At 44.2% G+C, this 18,492-nt stretch overlaps 2 protein-coding genes across 9 annotated transcripts in view; one reads left to right on the top strand and one right to left on the bottom strand.

The window, feature by feature from the left end:
- Positions 1 to 15,259: 15,259 nt before the first annotated feature.
- LOC122476444 (translation initiation factor IF-2-like) lies at positions 15,260 to 16,871 on the bottom strand. The gene is made up of 2 exons (XM_043569091.1): positions 16,855 to 16,871; positions 15,260 to 16,448 (listed from the first exon to the last, which is right to left on the bottom strand). Exons 1-2 carry the CDS (start codon positions 16,869 to 16,871, stop codon positions 15,260 to 15,262), a joined length of 1,206 nt encoding a protein of 401 aa, XP_043425026.1.
- Positions 15,690 to 18,492, top strand: part of RGS7 (regulator of G protein signaling 7) — a 517,383-nt gene continuing 514,580 nt past the window's right edge. For 3 of the 8 annotated variants that reach the window (XM_043568695.1, XM_043568700.1, XM_043568702.1), the window contains exons 1-2: positions 15,690 to 15,875; positions 16,821 to 16,947. In XM_043568695.1, coding sequence (XP_043424630.1) covers positions 16,870 to 16,947 — 78 coding nt within the window. In that variant the 5' untranslated portion in view covers positions 15,690 to 15,875; positions 16,821 to 16,869. Of the gene's footprint in view, positions 15,876 to 16,013; positions 16,148 to 16,519; positions 16,539 to 16,801; positions 16,948 to 18,492 lie in introns of those variants that run through there. The other 5 variants (XM_043568701.1, XM_043568698.1, XM_043568697.1 and 2 more) reach the window with 5 other exon arrangements.

The raw sequence follows: 18,492 nt of genomic DNA on the forward strand, positions 1-18,492 counted from the left end.
CTATTTTATCAAAACATTGAGGAAAGAAAGGAACTAACCTCTATACAGGTCTTCGTATGTACCAGGTGCCATGCTAAGGACCAAGAAGTATTACCACACTGATCCCTCAGCCATCTTTTGAGCTAAGTCTTATTATCTTCACCTTTCGGATATAGAAATTGAGAGCTCTAACATGATGGGAGAGCACTCTGCATCCTGGTCTGACTGCATAGCCTGAACTTTCTCTTACATACTCACTAACCTAGTCTTGTGGAGGTTGTATGAAGGGCCTTCACTCAGGATATAAAGGAAATGAGCTCAGACTTCCTTGGGTAAGAAACTCCAATGATGCTCCATTTCCATATAATTACATTTCTATTATGTTTCCATGCGTGTATTTTTTTCCTATAAGGTTTTAGAAAATGTTTTTCAATTCCTTTCCCTTTTCTAGGACAGTGACTATATCTCACACTCTTAGCCAAGTTCACTAGAAATGAGCACTTTGTCAGAAGAGGCTAAGCATGATGGAAGCCCTGTTACAAGTCAGCTTTACTGAGGATCACTTACGGGTGGCATTTCTGGGCCACATCGCTCTTTACAAATGGATCCAAGACTAAAATACTTATTTATGGAGAGTTTATAGTTCCTGCTGTTATGTAAACATGGCCAGCAAATGAAAGGAAAAGGAAAATGGAAGTAGCTTAGACGAAAGCAGAAAAAAATTAAAAATATAAGTGTGTTTGGAAATTGATAGCCACACCATGTCAGCCCCATTGATGGTGCTGAGGCTGACACATAAGAGCTGTCAGAGTTGGAAGGAAACCTAAAGATGATCCAGTCTAATCCACCCATTTCTTCTAATGAAAAAATCAAGCCCCATAGAGATTAAATAACTTGCCCAGAGTTATACAACTCTGGTCCAATGCTCTTTTCCATGACACTATAGTTATTTTAAGGCTGTAAAATAGTAGATGGCTTATAATTTTTCTATATAATTTTCTATATTCAGAATATATGATGAATTTTATATACAGTAAATTTGACTTACTAATCTGGACTTTTCTTGAAAGAAATAGACCCTTCTTATTTTAAGTCATTGAGAATTTGGGGTTTGTCTGTTATCACAGCACATCCCACCTCTCCTTAATAATATATGCATCTATAAGACGGTTATACATTTTTTCTCCCTGCTTGTATTTACTGGTATGCGATAGTAAAAGATTGTTATGATGTTGAGTTATCCTTGCATCCTTGAGCTAACTTTTAGATTATGATATAATTTATAGACATGTCAGGTGTGATACATACTACATTTAATAATTTACTACTTTAACTTTTTCTTGACTCTAGGACCACAAAAGAGATTGGTTAATCATGTGCTCTTTTTGTCCTGCCCCTGTCAAGTTTTTTTTTTTTTTTATTATGTTTCTTTATTTTTGAGAGGCAGAGAAAGACAGAGTGCCAGTGGGGGAGGGGCAGAAAGAGAGGGAGACACAGAATCCCAAGTAAGCTCTAGGCTCTGAGCTGTCAGCACAGAGCCTGATGCAGGGCTCAAACTCACGAACCGTGAGATCATGATCTGAGCCAAAGTCAGATGCTCAACTGACTAAGCCACCAGGTGCCCTGCCCTTGTCAAGTTTTGATATTAGGTTATACTAGATTTATACACTGCCTGATTTTTCCTCTTTTTCTATTCCCTGAAACAGCTTGTATAAGATAAACATAATTGAGCATAGTCCAAGATAGTAGGAAAACCCTGAGCTTTCTTCCTTTGGTGGTCACACAAAATCTATATCTACATACAGAGTAGTTCCTCCTGAAAGAAGAATTGAGGGCTGATTGAACCAGTTCTGCACAAATAATAGAAGGGACACATAGAGAAAGGGTAGCACAGACAGAGATATACTAATGATGGAAATCCCACTGCCAAAGCAGCAACCAGTGTTAGGGAGACATATCACTGAAGAGCCATGCACAGATTCATTTATCCTAGGGCACAGAAAAGAAAGAAGAAGAAGAAGAAGAAGAAGAAAGAAAGAAAGAAAGAAAGAAAAAGGGGGGGTTAAGAGGAAATTAGATTATAAATGAAGGAAATCCAGTTATTAACCTTACAACTTGGGGAAACAGGTGGCATACTGCTGGAACTCTCTCCAGGGTCAGAGATGCCAACGATCACTATATTTTATGCTCCCCCTCCACCTTAATAGTGTGGGCAGGACTGTTGGTGGGAATACAAATTGGTGCAGCCACTCTGGAAAACAGTGTGGAGGTTCCTCAAAAAATTAAAAATAGACCTACCCTATGACCCAGAAATAGCACTGCTAAGAATTTAGGAATTTACCCAAGGGATATAGGAGTGCTGATGCATAGGGGCACTTGTACCCCAATGTTTATAGCAGCACTCTCAACAATAGCCAAATTATGGAAAGAGCCTAAATGTCCATCACCTGATGAATGGATAAAGAAATCGTGGTTTGTATACACAATGAAGTACTACATGGCAATGAGAAAGAATGAAATATGGCCCTTTGTAGCAACGTGGATGGAACTGGAGAATGTGATGCTAAGTGAAATAAGCCACACAGAGAAAGACAGATACCATATGTTTTCGCTCTTAGGTGGATCCTGAGAAACTTAACAGAAACCCATGGGGGAAGGGAAGGAAAAAAAAAAGAGGTTAGAGTGGGAGAGAGCCAAAGCATAAGAGACTCTTCAAAACTGAGAACAAACTGAGGGCTAATGGGGGGTGGGAGGGAGGGGAGGGTGGGTGATGGGTATAGAGGAGGGCACGTTTTGGGATGAGCACTGGGTGTTGTATGGAAACCAATTTGACAATAAATTTCATATATTGAAAAAAAATAAAAAATAAAAATAAAGAAGACATTTCCACCAAAAAAAAAAAAAATAGTGTGGGCAGGAGCAAGGTCGAGGTATAGCCCTGGGCCGCTGGCCCACACTAGACCCAGTCATGCCTCCAATGTGAACCTAATGTGGCATGATCTTCCCCCCACCATCTGTGCCAGTCCCAGCTATAGCCATCTTACCAAGGTGGCCCTAGTGTGGTTCACACTGTCATGTGTCCACTACAGCTGGGACTGCCCTGGCACAGAGTGCCCTGGGACCTCCCAGCCAACGCCTGCTTTGGCTGTAGTCATCCTACCAGGACTGTCCCGAGACCCCCAGGCCTGCACGTGTCCTGGAAGTACAGGCCCTAGCGTGGTAAATGCTGGGACCCTCAGACTGCACCAGCTGCAACCATCCTGCCAAAGCAACACTGGGACAGTGTGCTCTGGGACCCCCCTACACTGTGCCCACACCAGCTCCAGCCTGCTCACCAGGGGGGCCACAGCACTGTATGCCTTGGGACCCACCCACATGTGCTTCAGCTCCAGCTGGTCTGTCCAAGACACCAGGCACTTGCAGTCTACACAGGACATATTCCTACATAAGGCCACTCTTTTGAGACCAGGAAAAGTATCTGTTCTGCCCAGTTCATAGAAACAAACACAGAAACAAGCAGAAGGAGACAATAGAGGGATATGTCCCAAATGAAAGAACAAGATAAAACCACAGGGGGGAAAAACCTGATGAATCAGAGATAAAACTTTATCTGATAAAGAGTTCAAAGTAATGGTCATAAAGAGGTTTCCTGAACTTGTAAGAACGGTGGAACACAATGAGAATCTCAATAAAAAAGTAGAAAATATAAGAAAGAATCAGAGATGAAGAATATAATAACTGAATTGAAAAATACACTCTGATGCAGCTGAATGCATCAGCAATCTGGAAAACAGAACAGTGGAAATTATCCGCTCAGAACAGCAAGAAGAAAAAATAATTTTAAAAAATGAGAAGAGTTTAAAATCAGTGCTTTTAACTTTTATCATATTTAAACTTTTAAAGAATATGGGACATTTAAATTTGCATTAAAAAGATATAGAGATGATCACCTCTTCAGTTTTGAGCAAAAGGGATGAACTTGGAGAGGTCATGAGGGGTCAGATAACTTAAGGTCTTATAAGGCCACAGTAAAAGGTTCGGATTTTATTTTAATGGAATCGGGAAGCTGTTGAAGGATCTAAGCTGCTAAACATCACCATGATACGTTACCTATTTTAAATATACAACTCTGGTTTTATCTGGAGAATGCTAATCCTAAAAACTAGTCAAGAAACTACTTAAGCTGTCTAGTCAGGAGATGCTGGTGGCTTAAATGGGAAAGTGGCAGGCAAAGGGGGAGGATTGAATTATCTTGACATGATATTTATTTTGATCTGTACTGACAGGACTTGTGAGGAAAAGAGAAGGGCTATGACTTACCCAAATGATTCTTAGCCTTTTCTTGTGTAACTGGGAAGAGAATGCCCTACTTACCCAGAGGGGAATTCTGGGAAAGGAAAAATTGGGGATGTAGATTGAGAAACTTGTTTTGTCTTGGACTTCTTTAAATTTTTTTTTTCAACATTTATTTATTTTGGGGACAGAGAGAGACAGAGCATGAACGGGGGAGGGGCAGAGAGAGAGGGAGACACAGAATCGGAAACAGGCTCCAGGCTCCGAGCCATCAGCCCAGAGCCTGACGCGGGGCTCGAACTCCCGGACCGCGAGCTCGTGACCTGGCTGAAGTCGGATGCTTAACCGACTGCGCCACCCAGGCGCCCCTGTCTTGGACTTCTTTAAATAGAAATGATTATTAAGCGTCCCAGTGAAGATGTCAAGTAAACAGTTGGAAATGTGAGTTTGGAGCTCTGGGATATAGGATAAATCAGAACTGGAGATGTAAATTGGTGTGCCATCAGCCTATCGATGGTATTTAAAGCCATTGAACTAGATGAGTTCAACATAGGACATAAGGAATATCTGGGGCAACACAGAAGGTGAGCCAGGAAGACATGTCCTCTGGGGCACTTCAGGGCCTCTCTGGTGTTTCTGTTTTGGGTCTAGAAAATTCCGCATCTACTTCGGACTGTGACATTCATTCAGAAACTTCTGAGGCACAATGTAGCTGCTTAACGAATAGAGGATCGAATGATTCAGAAAAAAATACTGCTGTGTCTGGGGCAGATGTTGGGGAATCTGCAGGAGTTCTTGCAGTGGCTTCCCAGCTTCCCTCCCACTTCAGAGGCTGAGTGGGGAGCTCTGGGTCCTCTCCCAAGGGATTCCCGGCAAGACCGTTCTGCCTCTGGTCAGGGTGGAATTGTGTCAATTGTGTTTGAGTCCAACATACGCTTCTTTGTGATGGGGGTTTGGGTGTTCACATGGGCGACTTGAATCTGGCACCTTCACATAAGAGTCTGTGAAGAGAAGGAGCACCTCAGGCCAGATGGTCTGAAGGCCTGGAATGCCACGGCCCTTGCCAGGCGAGGGTTGCTCAACCTAGCATTCTTTCTGCTGATCCCTCACGTGGCCACCTCTTTCTCAACATGCAGAGCTCAGGCATCCGAACAAAAACAAAACACAAAACGTTTTTGCCAATCAGGAATTAAACAGTTGTTAGATTTAAGAGCTGAGGTGTTTGGGAGGCTCAGTTACACGTGTTTAGGAGCCCGAGAGGACTGAAAGAGATGAATCCAGGACGTTGGCCTCTTGCTCAGGGAAGGTTGGGTGCCCAGGTGCCCACAGGCTGCACTGGGAATCTCAGGAAAAAAGGGAACAGCTTTATTTTCCAAATATCCAGTTAATGAGCTCTTTTAATCAAAGGTAAATAATATGGATTTTCATACCTTGAACAATTATCCCCGAATAACACACGATTAGAAAGAAAAGGGTCTAATATTTAAAAAGAATTGGAGAACACCACCCTGTGTCAAATAGATTGCAAGCTGCAGAGAAGGTGGTTAACATGCTATAAGAGAAAATCTGATACAGCAAACAGAGAATCTTAATTCAGATACCAAGCTCTTTACCTTAGATTGCTTTACAGTCTTTCAGTCACAGTGTCATTCTTATAATATTTGCCTTATTTTCATAATCAAAGTTGATGGACACAGCAAACTAATTTAGGGTCACGTTCCTAAATGTTTTTCTATCAATTACAGAAGTGTAGTAAGTAATTTAAGTAAAGCTTTCAGTTCCTTCTTCTATTTTTTTCCTTGCTATTTCTTCTTCTCAACACGTTAGGTTTGTAGAAATTCAGAAGTGCTAATGCGTAGTTAGCTGATAGTGCTAAACAATATTTACAAGTAGAGATGATGGAGAGTCAGAGAAAGGAGAATTAGAGAATTACAAGGGAGGCTTGACTTGGGGTGAGCAGGCGCCCTCTTGCCCTGAGCACGATAAAATCAGCATCTTTTGAGGACCTACTAGTCACTGGGCGGCAGATGCACTTAAGACAACCGTGTGGTGGAAACCATCCGCGTGAACATAGAAAATAAATGTTTCTGCATGTGGAGCGTCTGTCATGGTCACACTTGAACAACTGCCATTGTACCCCTTTTCCATCTACCCAATGTTCGAAGCTAAGTAAGTCCCCGTCCCACGTGAGGTCTTCCCTGACAACACCGAAGCCCAACATGATCTCAAAGAGAGGCTGTGTTATGGCTTCACTCATCTGTCATTTTAAATATTTCCTGTCATTCTTGTCTCTGTTTAGATCAAAATCATTTTAAGTCCCCCCAGGAAAATGGTAGCATTTAGTTCTCAAATTGCTTCCTCCCATGCCGTCTCATCTTATAGTCAGACCATGGAAGCAACTTTGGAGGTCATCTAGACCTAGGATCTTCAATGTAGCAACTATCTCTTCCAGACCAGGGTCTACCCTCAGACACCTCAGATGCCTCCAGGGGTGTGCAATTCACCTCCTCATTAAAGCTGAACAGCCTGACTATTAGAAAGTACTTCTTGGTGCTGAACTGAAATCTATGCCTGAAACTTCTACCTGTCAAAGTGAAGTTTGTCCTCCGGGGCTTGAAAGATTGTTTGATTCTGAGAGTCCTTTAATGTTTTCAGATGATTATCCCAAGTCGCCCAAGCCTTTTTCTTCACTGACAAAATATCTCTTTCTTCCAGTCATCAGAGTGGCTTTTTGGGGGCAGATGTGCGCTCTTTTTGAACAATATTGAGTTTGCTTTCAACTGCAACCCAAACAAACAAAAACCTAGTGTCTTTTTCATTTGAACTGATGTTCAGTCACATCTTGTCCATCCTGTATTTAGTACTTGATCCTGCTGTCTTCGATCTGGTTATGAGGCTTACTATTTCTCCTTGGTATATTCCATTTTATGTGGTTCATCAAGGCAGGTTCGTAGCCTGACTTGATCTCTTTGGGTCCTACTGCTATTCTCCAGTGCATTAGCTACTCCTCATAGCTTTATGCCATTTATACATCCGGTCACTGGGCCGTTTCCACCTGTAATAGAGTCACTGTTCACATGCCCAGTTAGAAAGGGAAATTCTAAGTTGAGAATTCTGAGCCTTTTCCATAAAGTCCTCCTGTTGGGTGGGTTCTGGTCAATTAATCAGTGCTCTTTTTGCCGACCTTATTCAGTCTGTTATGAATCCAATGAATCCAATGAACTCTTATTTAAGCCCCTATTTTAGTATCATGTCTACAAAGCTATCACAAAAGAAACTATCAAGAAACTATCACATGCCGTGCTGAATAACATATATTGCCATCACATAGCCCTCATTTGCCAGTCTAGAGACCATACTTGCAGAGGAGGTTAAGCTAGTCTGCATGGCTCGTAGCTGGCAGGCCCTCCCTGACTCTTCGTGATCACCACTTTTCCCTTTAAGTTTTCAAAACTCATCCACTCTCTGATTGCTTAAAACCCAAGCTCTGCAGCATGAGCTGTGTAGGCTCTTCACAAGCTGTCTCCAATTTGTATACCAGCTTCACCTCCATCAAAGTCTTCCCCTCTCTTTGAAACCAGCCATACCAATCTTTTTGCTGTTCATCAAACATTCATCCTTGCTCGTGTTTCTGCAGCCCAGCACATGTTATTCCACCCACCTGAAGTGCTTCTGTGTTATTCCTCCTCTTTGTCCATCTGGAAGATTCCCATCAGTTTCAAAGACTGATAAAATGTCCTTGCTTCTCAGCTCAGTGCTTTCCTAACACTTTATATGCACATATCCCGAACACATCACACTACAGTGATTTACCCATTTGTCTCCTCTGTCTTGGGAAGGTGTGTTCATCATCAGAGACTAACATGATGCCTGGTATCATGGGACTTAATAAACATTTACTGGATTCTATGACAGAGCTTTCCTATGGACAGAGTCTGTGTACCAATTTAATCTGGGTATCGATTTTCTCTCTTATTTCAGGCACATTGGCCCTATTTTGCTATCATCTTTTCTCTACCGCACTTTAAAAGTTCCTGAGAATTTCTTTTCCAAGTTCTTTCAGGACAAAAGAATGGAACTGCTCTGACTCTGGAGACAAACTTTTTAAAACAATCAAGGGCCTTTTTACCAATTTTTCCTTTATTCTGAGTCTCGGTTGCCTCTTAGAGGCAACATCACATACTGGGAGAAGCATCAGATTTGGATTCTAAAGCTTGGGCTTAAGTCCTGGCTGTAACTCTGCTGAGCTGTGTGGCCTGGAGAAAGTAAGTTTGTTTCATCAAAATCATGTTTTTTTTATTTATTATTTGAAGATTATCCCTTCCATTTTTATTGTTTATTGTTCTCATCATGTCTTCTATCATTTCCAATTTGAAGACTGTTTCTGGCTAAGAGTTTGGAAATCAAATAAGAAATGAATTGCTCTGTTTTCCCATCTTCTGGGGTCATAACCCCATGGCCCCCATCCAGCTAGGGGTGCTCTGCCCCCGGCCCTGCTGCCTGTCGAAAGTTCCAAATATGGCCTGTTCTTGCCATGCTTAGCCCTCCTGCAGGGGCACTAACTTTTAGCTCTTATTTTGCCATTCTGATCCTGTTACTTGGTTTTCACTACATTCTAGATACTACATCCTGCCTGTTGCACGGACTGTTTTCAATTACTATAGTTACAGCCACCCCTGGTGTCTGACCAGCAGAAGTGATGGTCTATTTCTATGCCACTGCTTCTCTTGATGTGGTCAATATGATCACCGCCAGACTGTCTTTCCAAAAGACTTCATTTGCCCTGAAATGTTATTGTCACAATACATGCCCAGCTCATTTTCTAGTGAATCAAAAAGTGTATAACATTTAAAAATGGTGTCATTCTGAAAGTAATCTAGTTCAGAATTTAAACATTTCAACAGAAAGGAGAGAGGAATCAACTTCTGATAAGGACAAATTTTAGTGTTTTAGTCTTTTTCTTTGTCAGCCCTCTGACATTGTTATGGGAGTTCTAATTAGCAGGAAAATGGCCATAAAATGGACAAAAGAATGGTAAAAATGGAAAATATTTCATTAACGGGGCTTTGTGATCAAAATAATTGATAATTAACTACAGAGAAGGTTTTTTTTTTTTCTAACCTGTCCATGGGGTAAGATTTCACAAACCCCTGTTCTTTTTTCACTCTGCTTCTATCAATCTCAAATCAATTATCCCTGAAAATGCCATTGCAGCATTGTGAACAGTGTAATCTCATCAACATCTTCCTCCTCTTTCTACTTGCCCCTGTGTCGCTCACAATTCTTTCACGTAATAAGAGCCTCAAATTAATAAAGTGCTTTCTCCTCGAAATTCAAAATGCCTTTTCCACTTTACCACTTAATGAATTCTCAACCGTTCCTCTGTGAAGTGGGTGTACGGTGGGAAAGAGAATCATTCTTCTCCTTCATGACACACAGGAAATGCATTTTAAGGGTGGAGCATTTCCATCCACAGTGAAACTTGAGTTGAATTCAGTTTTGCTCAACGTTTTTGACCGGATTCTTTGAGTCCAGCCAGTCTTTCAACCGAATCGTGTTCATGGATTTATTCACAATAGATCAGCAAATAATTATTCGGTGTCAATTATATGCCATATTCTGTTCTAGACCCCAGGAATACAGCAACGAATAGGAGAGGGAAAATCCCTGACCTTACAGAACTTACTTCTTGTAGGGGGAGACAGACAGCAAACAGTAACTGAGTAGTACAGTATACTAGAAGGTGGTGGATGCTCTGAAAGCAAATAAAACAGTGTAATGAGAGAGGGGAGTACAAGGAGAGTATATAATCTTAATTAAGGTGTGTAGAATAGGCTTCACTATTCTAGAATAGGCATCAAATGACAGGATGCCATTTGAGTAAAGAACTGAAGAAAGGAAGGGAGCAATATCTGAGGGACAAGCATTCAAGGCGGTAGGAACAGCCAGTGCAAATAGCTGTGGCAGCTGCATGCCTGGACTGTTTAAAGAATCAAGGAGGGCAGTGTGGTTAGAACAGAGTGAGTAAGAAGGTGAACAGCATAAATTGAGGTCAGAGGAGGTAACACAGGGTCAGAGCATGAGGCTTTTTGAAGATACCTTGAGTGACATGGGGTGTCTTTGGAGGATTTTACATGGACAAGTGACATGGCTTCATTTTAAAGTGATCACTGGCTGCTACATTGAGAACAGATGTAGATGGGGAAGGATGGGAGCAGAGAAACCAATTAGGTCATTGCACTCACCCCGGAGAGATTAAATTGTGGCTTAAGCCAGGTTGGGAGCAGAGGAGGTGGTGAGAATTCTGGACGTAGTTTGCAGGTAGAGGCCAACTGGATTTGCAGATTGGTCTGTGTGTGAGTTGTGAGAAAAAAGAGAAATTTTATCCTCTGAAAAAGAATGGAAACTTCTTGAGGGCAAAAGTCACATATATTTCTTTAGATTCTTTATATATACACCATATGTATATGTTATATAACATATGTTATATATGTGTATGTATGGTGTAAAAATGAAAATGTAAAAAACACACTTCCACGCACAACTGATAAAAAAAAAAAGGAGGGAAGGAAGTAGCTCACAGTTTGGGAATTCTGGAGCCCCTAATGATTTGCAAAAATAAACACTGCAGCTATGGGTTAAATTGTGCCCACACTGTGACCTGGTTTGGAGATTGGATCTTTAGAGAAGTAGTCAAGTTACAATGAGGTCAGTGGGGTGAACCCAAATTCAATATGACTTTTGTCCATATAGAAAGGGGAGATTTGGACACAGAAACAAACACAGACGACAATGTGAGGAGACACAGGGAGAGACAGTGACCTACAAACCAAGGAGACAGGCCCTGAACAAATCTTTCCTTCAGAGTCCTAAGAAGAAACCACCTCTACCCACACCTTGAGTTTGGACTTCTAGTCTCCAGAACTGTGAGACAATACATTTCTGTTGTTCAAGCCACTTAGTGCGTGATAATTTGTTACAACTCTCCTCACAAACTACTGAAACTATGTCCAGTATTTAAAAAACAAATCAAATTCTATTTTTTTTCCAAGATAAGACTGCTGCAGCTAAAAACAAACAAAAAACAAAACAATAACAACAAAAACCACGAATGCCATTATTTGGGGAGAAATTCTATCCACCTAGTGAAGTAACAGGGCTCTTCCCTGGTCCTTGGAGTTTTATCTGGAATGGAAAAATGGATGCATTATTACATCTTACAATTTAATTTGTTTGACAGAAATATCACAAAACATAAGGTCCACAAGGAAAATGATAAAAACATGAGTTTAGCTGAGGATCACATATTTACCTGGTTTTGGAAAGAAAGAAAGACATGCCACAATATCCATTCTGTTAGCTGTTTACAGCATAAAGGGCCACTATGTGGGAGGAGAGTACAAAAGAACATATTAAAACCTTATGTTCTAAGATCCAGATGATCTAGTCTAATTCCCTCAAGGTTAGATAAGAAAAAATGTGAGTCCTAGGAGTATTAAGGTAATAAGACATAATTTTGCTTCCAATGCACAGTAACACAAATTATGATCCGTCTAATGAGGCTTAACAATAACAGAAGAAGAAATGGTGAATCATGCTCTGCCCTGAATCTTGCTCCATGATATTTGCCTTGCAACCATAAGTAGCCATAAGTCATCTTGAGTTATTAGTGCCCAGTGAGAAAGGTGTGAGTTAGGTGTGTGGAGGGAAGACAGGTGCCAGGAGAGAGGAGGCAGACGGAAGAATGACAGGCATCTCTGTGGGAGACCCTCGGATTTTTAAAAACCCATTCTGTAGCTAGAGGCATTTTTCAGGTGTTTTTCATAGGGCTTTGGAGTCACGCAGCAGTGTGTCCGAGTCCAGACTCTGATATTTAGAAAGTATACAATCACAGTCAAGTTTCCTAACTGGAACATCCGTTTCTTTTCATAGCTTATGGGGTAGATTTTGTCAGAAATGGTGAGAATATTTTTAATGTGTTCAGAGGTAGTATGAATTCAATGAGTGGTTGTCTTATTATAGTCATTGTCCTAATGGGTTTTAGCATTTGCCTTTGTGCCTGACTGGAAACTCCTTCCCTTATCACCTTTCAGGTAGACCTCCTATCAGTCCTTGAAGAGCCTGGTTGGAATGTCAACTCTTTTCACACTTTCTGTGGTTCAGTTTTGCACTTCCTTGTATCAATGGCTTCAAGGTTTTTGTCTCTGTAACTTGGATTTCTTGTGGAATAGTGAAAAGTACCAGGAAGACTTGGATTTGAGCTCTGCCAGAGAGGTAGAGAACTCAGAGAAGTAGAAACACTGTGAACGCAATGGAGTAAGGGGTGTGTTATGGGAACAAGAGCTTATACAATTGTGAGGGAAGCCGGGGAAGTTATTTTCCAGAACAAGGAATGGGAAGATCTGAAAAAAAGACACTATTAACCCCCCTGAGGTCTTTGGCAAGTGGGTGGGCAAGTTGAAGTCTACAGGGGAAGCTGGGGAGCCAGGCATGGCCAGGTGCAGGAGGGGGACCATAAAAGGAGGCTGGCAGGAAAGTCAGTGGAAAGCTGTGGTCTTTGTGTGGCTGCTGTCTTTGTAGGTCCACATTCAGGCTTTTGTGAAGTGTGTGGGGGTACCATTGCTCAGGAGGGGAAGGAATTTGGAAGCCCTGAATGTGAAGTGAGGGAGAGCAAGGACATACTAGAACCTTCTGGGACTTGGTACATGTCAACACACAGACTGCAAAGGCCACCAGAGAGGAAGGTGCTATGTTCCTTGGGTGCAGCCTCACTGTTTTCTCAATCTTGCACAAATTCCTCTCCTCACTTGAATACAAGGAAGGGCATCCTGGGAAATGTAGTTCCAGCTAATCAAGTTGACACAGCACAAACCACCACAGTCACTTAGTGGTTATGTGGGTTGTATGGGGCAGTTTATTTAACCTGTCTGATCCTTTCCTTCCCTATTGGTGCATTGATGTAAAAGAGATAACAGTTATAACCACCTATGCAGGGTTTTAGAGGATTAAATGAGATAATAATGTAAACAATGCATTACTAAATATAAAGATTATGTATCAGATTGTTGTTATTAGATACATTGATTCATTTAGTTAACATGCATCTACTGTGGGCTAGGAACTATCCTATGCCTGGAATGCATGGCAATGAGTTAAAGAGACAATATCCTTGTTATCATAAAGCTGAATCAGACACCAATTAGGTATCAAGTGGAGAGCCAGTTGACCGACTAGATTTCAGAGTACAGACCTACATTAAAGTATACATTTGGAAGTTATTACTATTTAGGTAACATTTAAAGATGTGAGTCTGGTTTAGCCCACCTAGGGAATGCATGTAAATTTAGAGGAGAAGAGGCCCACAGATTGAGATCTGAGGCACTCCAAAATTTTAGGGTAAAAAGCAAAAGAGGAACAAGTAATAGCTTGATAAATAGCAACCAGAAATGCAGAGGAGAAATAATAGATATTGGTGTCCTGGTAGCTAAATGTAGAAAGCTTTTGAGAATGTGAAAGAGATAGATCAACGTTAACGACTGCTGAAAAGCCATTTGATACGATAATTGACCATTCCCCATTGGTTTAGTAGCATGGAGATAGCAGGATAGAATAGGTTCAGGACAAAATGAAAGGAAAAGACACTCTTGGTGCCAAAGAAGCCAAAAAAATAGGGCGGAAATAGTGGAAAGTGTGTCAAGGGAGATTTTATACATGTCTATACCTACGTACAGATAACTTATGCAAGATAATCTAGATCTAGACCCAGATATAGATATAGATGTTCTATCTATACGATGGATGGATAGATGGGGTCCCATGCATCTGGGGTGTATTTTATATCTCATGCATAAAATATACAAAGTTGGCTCTATTCTATATGCTAGTTTGTTGATTGATAAGAATGGTCCATCAGTGCTGAGCACGGGCAGGGCCCCCTTCGTCTAGTGATGCAAAGGAGAAACCTTGCTTCCTTCAGGCAGCTTGCCCTTAACAGGAAAAGTGGTCAAGCTGAGTGAGCATACCCAATTATTCTTTACAAATTTATTAATCCCATTCATGCCAGCTTTCCAGAAGTAGACTGAGCAAAGAGGAAGAGAGAGGGGCTGAAGGGGGAAGAGGTAGGTTCCGGGTGGAACAGAACGTTTAGGAAATGCTAGAGAAAAAAAACAAAAAATGAAATGACACTTTTGGCGAAAAACAGCATACTTTCCAGAGCACACAATGGAGAAAGTTGGGGAACTGGGGAAGAGCGGGAGATGGGTCAGACCAGGGTGTGTACAAAGCAGTTTGGGATGGGAACCTTTGCCCTGTAGCACTTCGAACAGAGGTTAGAGAACTGTTTGTTCCTTGGGTGAAACGTGCCTGCCCAGATGGGACTGGGGCAAATGCACTGGGCCACATGGCTCTGGTGACCCAACCAGGGGTCGCTTCTGTTCTGTGTGCAGCTAGGATGTTGAGAAGGGGCTGTCTTGGTTATCCTGTCTCTCTCTCCCCCACACCTGGCCCAGCTGAGGAAAGAAAGAAAACTTGATATTTATAGCTTCCCAAATCTGCCCCAGAAAGCCAGAGACACAAGTTTCTTTACTATAATTGGGGCGACAGTGATTTTGCTTCTTCATGTCGTTCCAACCCTTACAGCGGAATTTAATGCCATCGACTTGGAGGAGTTAATTCTGGGGGATCAGCACCCCAGGGCCTCTCGGAAACCTGCGAGCAGGTGGGAGCAGGGGCGGAGAGGTGGGTCCTCTGAGCACCTCCCTTGCAAGAAGGCGGCGCGCACGGGGGATGGGTGGCCCTTCGGTTTCACAGGTGGCGAGGCTTCCAGCTCGAGTGGGCAGCCTCCAAATCGCTTCCCATCGCTCAAACTTAGGACGAAGCCGACAAAGCCGCAGGCGGCGGGCCGCAGGGCTCCATCGGTCCTGGCCATTTTCTCGCCTCCCGGGACTCGCCGGCATCTCGCCCCGCCGTCAGTTAAGCACAGCGACAATCAATCATCCGCTGCCCTCGCACTGTCAGCGGAGTCAGCAGGCACGTGATGAAACGCGCCGGCTGCGCGGGACTCCATCCAGCCCTGCATCCCTCCATCCGCGCGCCCGCCCTGCCCTTCCGGCTGCCGCTCGCCGCTCTGCGCGGGCCCCCAGGCCGCCCGCGGCGCCCGCACCGGCGGCCGCGCGGGGTGTGCGCCCGCGGGGCCGGGGCGCGAGGGCGGGCGGCGGGGCGGCCTCGGGGCGCCCGCGCCTCCGGCCGCCCGGCCCACGTGACCGCCCCTCCTCCCGCCTCCCAGTCGCGCGCACGGGCCGGCGCCTCGCCTGCGGCGCGCGCTCGGCTGGTCCCCGCGCCCGGGAGCAGAGGCGGCGGCGGCGGGAGCGGGCCAGCCAGGCGGCGGGGAGGGAGGGGGGGGGGAGCGGGCGCGAGCGGCGGGCTGCCGGGGCGGCCTGTGCACGGCGGCGGCGACGGCGGTGGCCTGAGCCGCGCGGTTCCGCATCCGCCGAGTGTGATGAGGCTGCCCTGCGTCGGGGCTCCGCTCGCCGCCAGCTGACAGCGCCGGCACCCAGCCCGCCCGCGAGGGCTGACGCCGCGGGGCCGTGACCTTGGCCGCGGAGGTAAATAGGGGAGGTGGGAGGGGAGGAGGCGGCGCCTCCCCGCGCGCCCCGCACCCACCCTCGCTCGGCGCCCCGCCGCGCGGCCGCCCCGGGAGCCCCGCGCCCCTGCCGGGCTGCGGGCGCCGCGCTCGCCCAGGTCCGCGGTGCTGAAACTGCTGCCATTTGTGGCGCCCGGGGAGCCGGGCGGCGGGAGCTGGGTCTCGCTGCTCTCCGCCGCTTGGGCTGGTTGCTCTGAGGCTCCTGCAGCCGGGCTGCCACGCGCGGGGACCCAGGTAATGGCCCGAGGGGTTGACTCCCACCCGGTCCCGTGTTCGGGACGGATTCTGGTGCCTTTTCGCACAGACCGGGCACGGTTCCCTCCTGACTCCCGAAGTGCAGTGGAGGGGAGGGAGCGGGCGGCGGGCAGTGCCGGGCAGGTGCAAGTGGGCGAAGCTCCCCGGCTCCCAGAGGGAGACCCGGGGAATGGAGAGCGAGAACGGCACGCGGACTGGGCCTGTGCGATGCGCTGCCTGCGGGGAAACTAGCCGGATACCTGGGCGCGCGTGTGCCGCCGCAGGGTACTGCCTTTCCGCCCTTTTGGGAAAACATCATCAAGTCGCTAGGCAAGTACTGGGGACCGGAGAGCTCTCTGCAGCGCGGAAACGGTAACCGTGGGTTTTTTAGGTGAGCCTCAAACACTTTTGAAAACGAGTATCCAGAAGATCAAGTCACTTAAAACCACAGCCCAATGACTATTCTAACTGCAAGACTGGCATTTCTCACAAATCCCTGGGGGTACAGTAGGTGTATTTTCAGTTTTTAAAAATCTGTTTCTGTGCCGCTTCCTCCAGCCAGCCTCTCGGCAAGTGTGCCCGGTGTGGGAGCTGTGGATTATGAAGACGATTCAAGTCAACCCCCTGAGCACCACCACTCACATCTCACTGAAGTCTCTCTAACCCTCTGCAGGGCAGACGGATCGTTCCAGTGCCTGAGAGCTGACCAAGTGTGGGGTGACATGGCCCAGGGGAATAATTACGGGCAGACCAGCAACGGGGTGGCGGATGAATCACCCAACATGCTGGTGTACAGGAAGGTAAGGCTTTCTTCACTTTCTTGAACAAAGGGAAACTTTTGTCTTCCTTGATTCTGTTTTCTCCCCGGAATATATACTAACTTTGTGGCCTCAGACTTCCCAAATCACAAAGTACTGCACACTATACTTGAAGATGGTCTGAGATTCTCAAGTGTGTAGGGACGCAGTGAAGTGAATGAGGCTGGCCGTACTCCTTCCTCAGCTTCCCTGCCGACTTCACGCAGATTAACCTGCCATCAGCAGCAGTACCCGCAAGTTTGGGCATCACATACTTTGTTACACCTGTGATTTTGTAGCATCCGTAATAGTTTTCAGAAGCTTTTTCATATACTCCCCTAAGCATTTGAGTTGTAAGGATTGTATAAAGGTATCGCATTTTAGAGATGAAAAGACCACTTTGCAGTTCAGCAAAGAGTTGATGTGCCTATGAATCTATGGTTGGTGTTAACAGTTTACTTGCGACTAAACTTTGTGTGTGTGTGTGTGTGTGTGTGTGTGTGTGTGTGTGTGTGTTTGGTTTGTTTTTTGTCTTAGCCTAAATTATTTTTTACTTTGGGTTATTTTTATGGTTTTGTTTATGGGTATTTATGTTCCAATTTATGACCAAGTGTGGGGTGGTCATTTATGCCATATGAATCCTACATAAACGTTTATGGTTGCTTTTTTTTTTCTTGCCACCAACTGATCTGATAGCTTTATACATTTTATTGCAGCTAGCAGCAACAAACTTCTAGACACTGAGCCACCATAATAAAGATGCATTTGAATATTGTGTGTGCTTTAGAGTGGTTGCTTAGGTAACTTCATTCTGGTCATAATCAACAATAGTCCTAAAATTAAGGAAGCAATATTCTTTATTTAACTTCTGTGCCAGTCGTTTCAATTGCATTTTATGCTGGGATTATTTTTCCTTAGCATATTACCTGTAGCGCTTATGGGGCAAGATTTCTTTAGTTAACATTAGCAATAACGAAAAGGAAGTCATACCTTGGAATCCAGAAAATTGTTAAAGGTTTTAATTAGCATGAGCCCATTGAAGAGTCCAGGATGAGTTTGTGTATGTTCTTTCATGAATAAAGCTGAAAAGCTGTCTGTTATCTTGACCTGTGATAGATCTAACCTCTTCTATGTGGGCCCAAATCACCGAGAGATGGTGATGAGTATGTGTTTGAGGCAATATTGGTATTGCTTTCATGTGAAGGTGAATGGACATCCTGATGCAATATTAGTTGTTTTTCTCTTTAGCCATACAAACAGTATTGTACCTGTGAATGCAGTTTTTTGTGTCTGGGACAACACAGTATGATAGGAAATAAAAATTGGAGATTAGTTGCTTATTTTAGACCTAAAGCATCCCAACTGGATAATCAAGAACATAATCCACTTGAGCCTAAATTATTATGATTGTATTGCTACATCGATCGAAATAACTGGATATTTGCCCATTCTAAATAGAATTCGTTCTGAGAAGAGCTGTTTGGAGGGCAGTTATGTGTTTTTAAGTAAGTTATGATATTTTTATTGTTTGGTATGCTTTGAATATTA

This window comes from Prionailurus bengalensis, chromosome E4 (genome assembly GCF_016509475.1).
Source record: "Prionailurus bengalensis isolate Pbe53 chromosome E4, Fcat_Pben_1.1_paternal_pri, whole genome shotgun sequence".
NCBI lineage: Eukaryota > Metazoa > Chordata > Mammalia > Carnivora > Felidae > Prionailurus > Prionailurus bengalensis.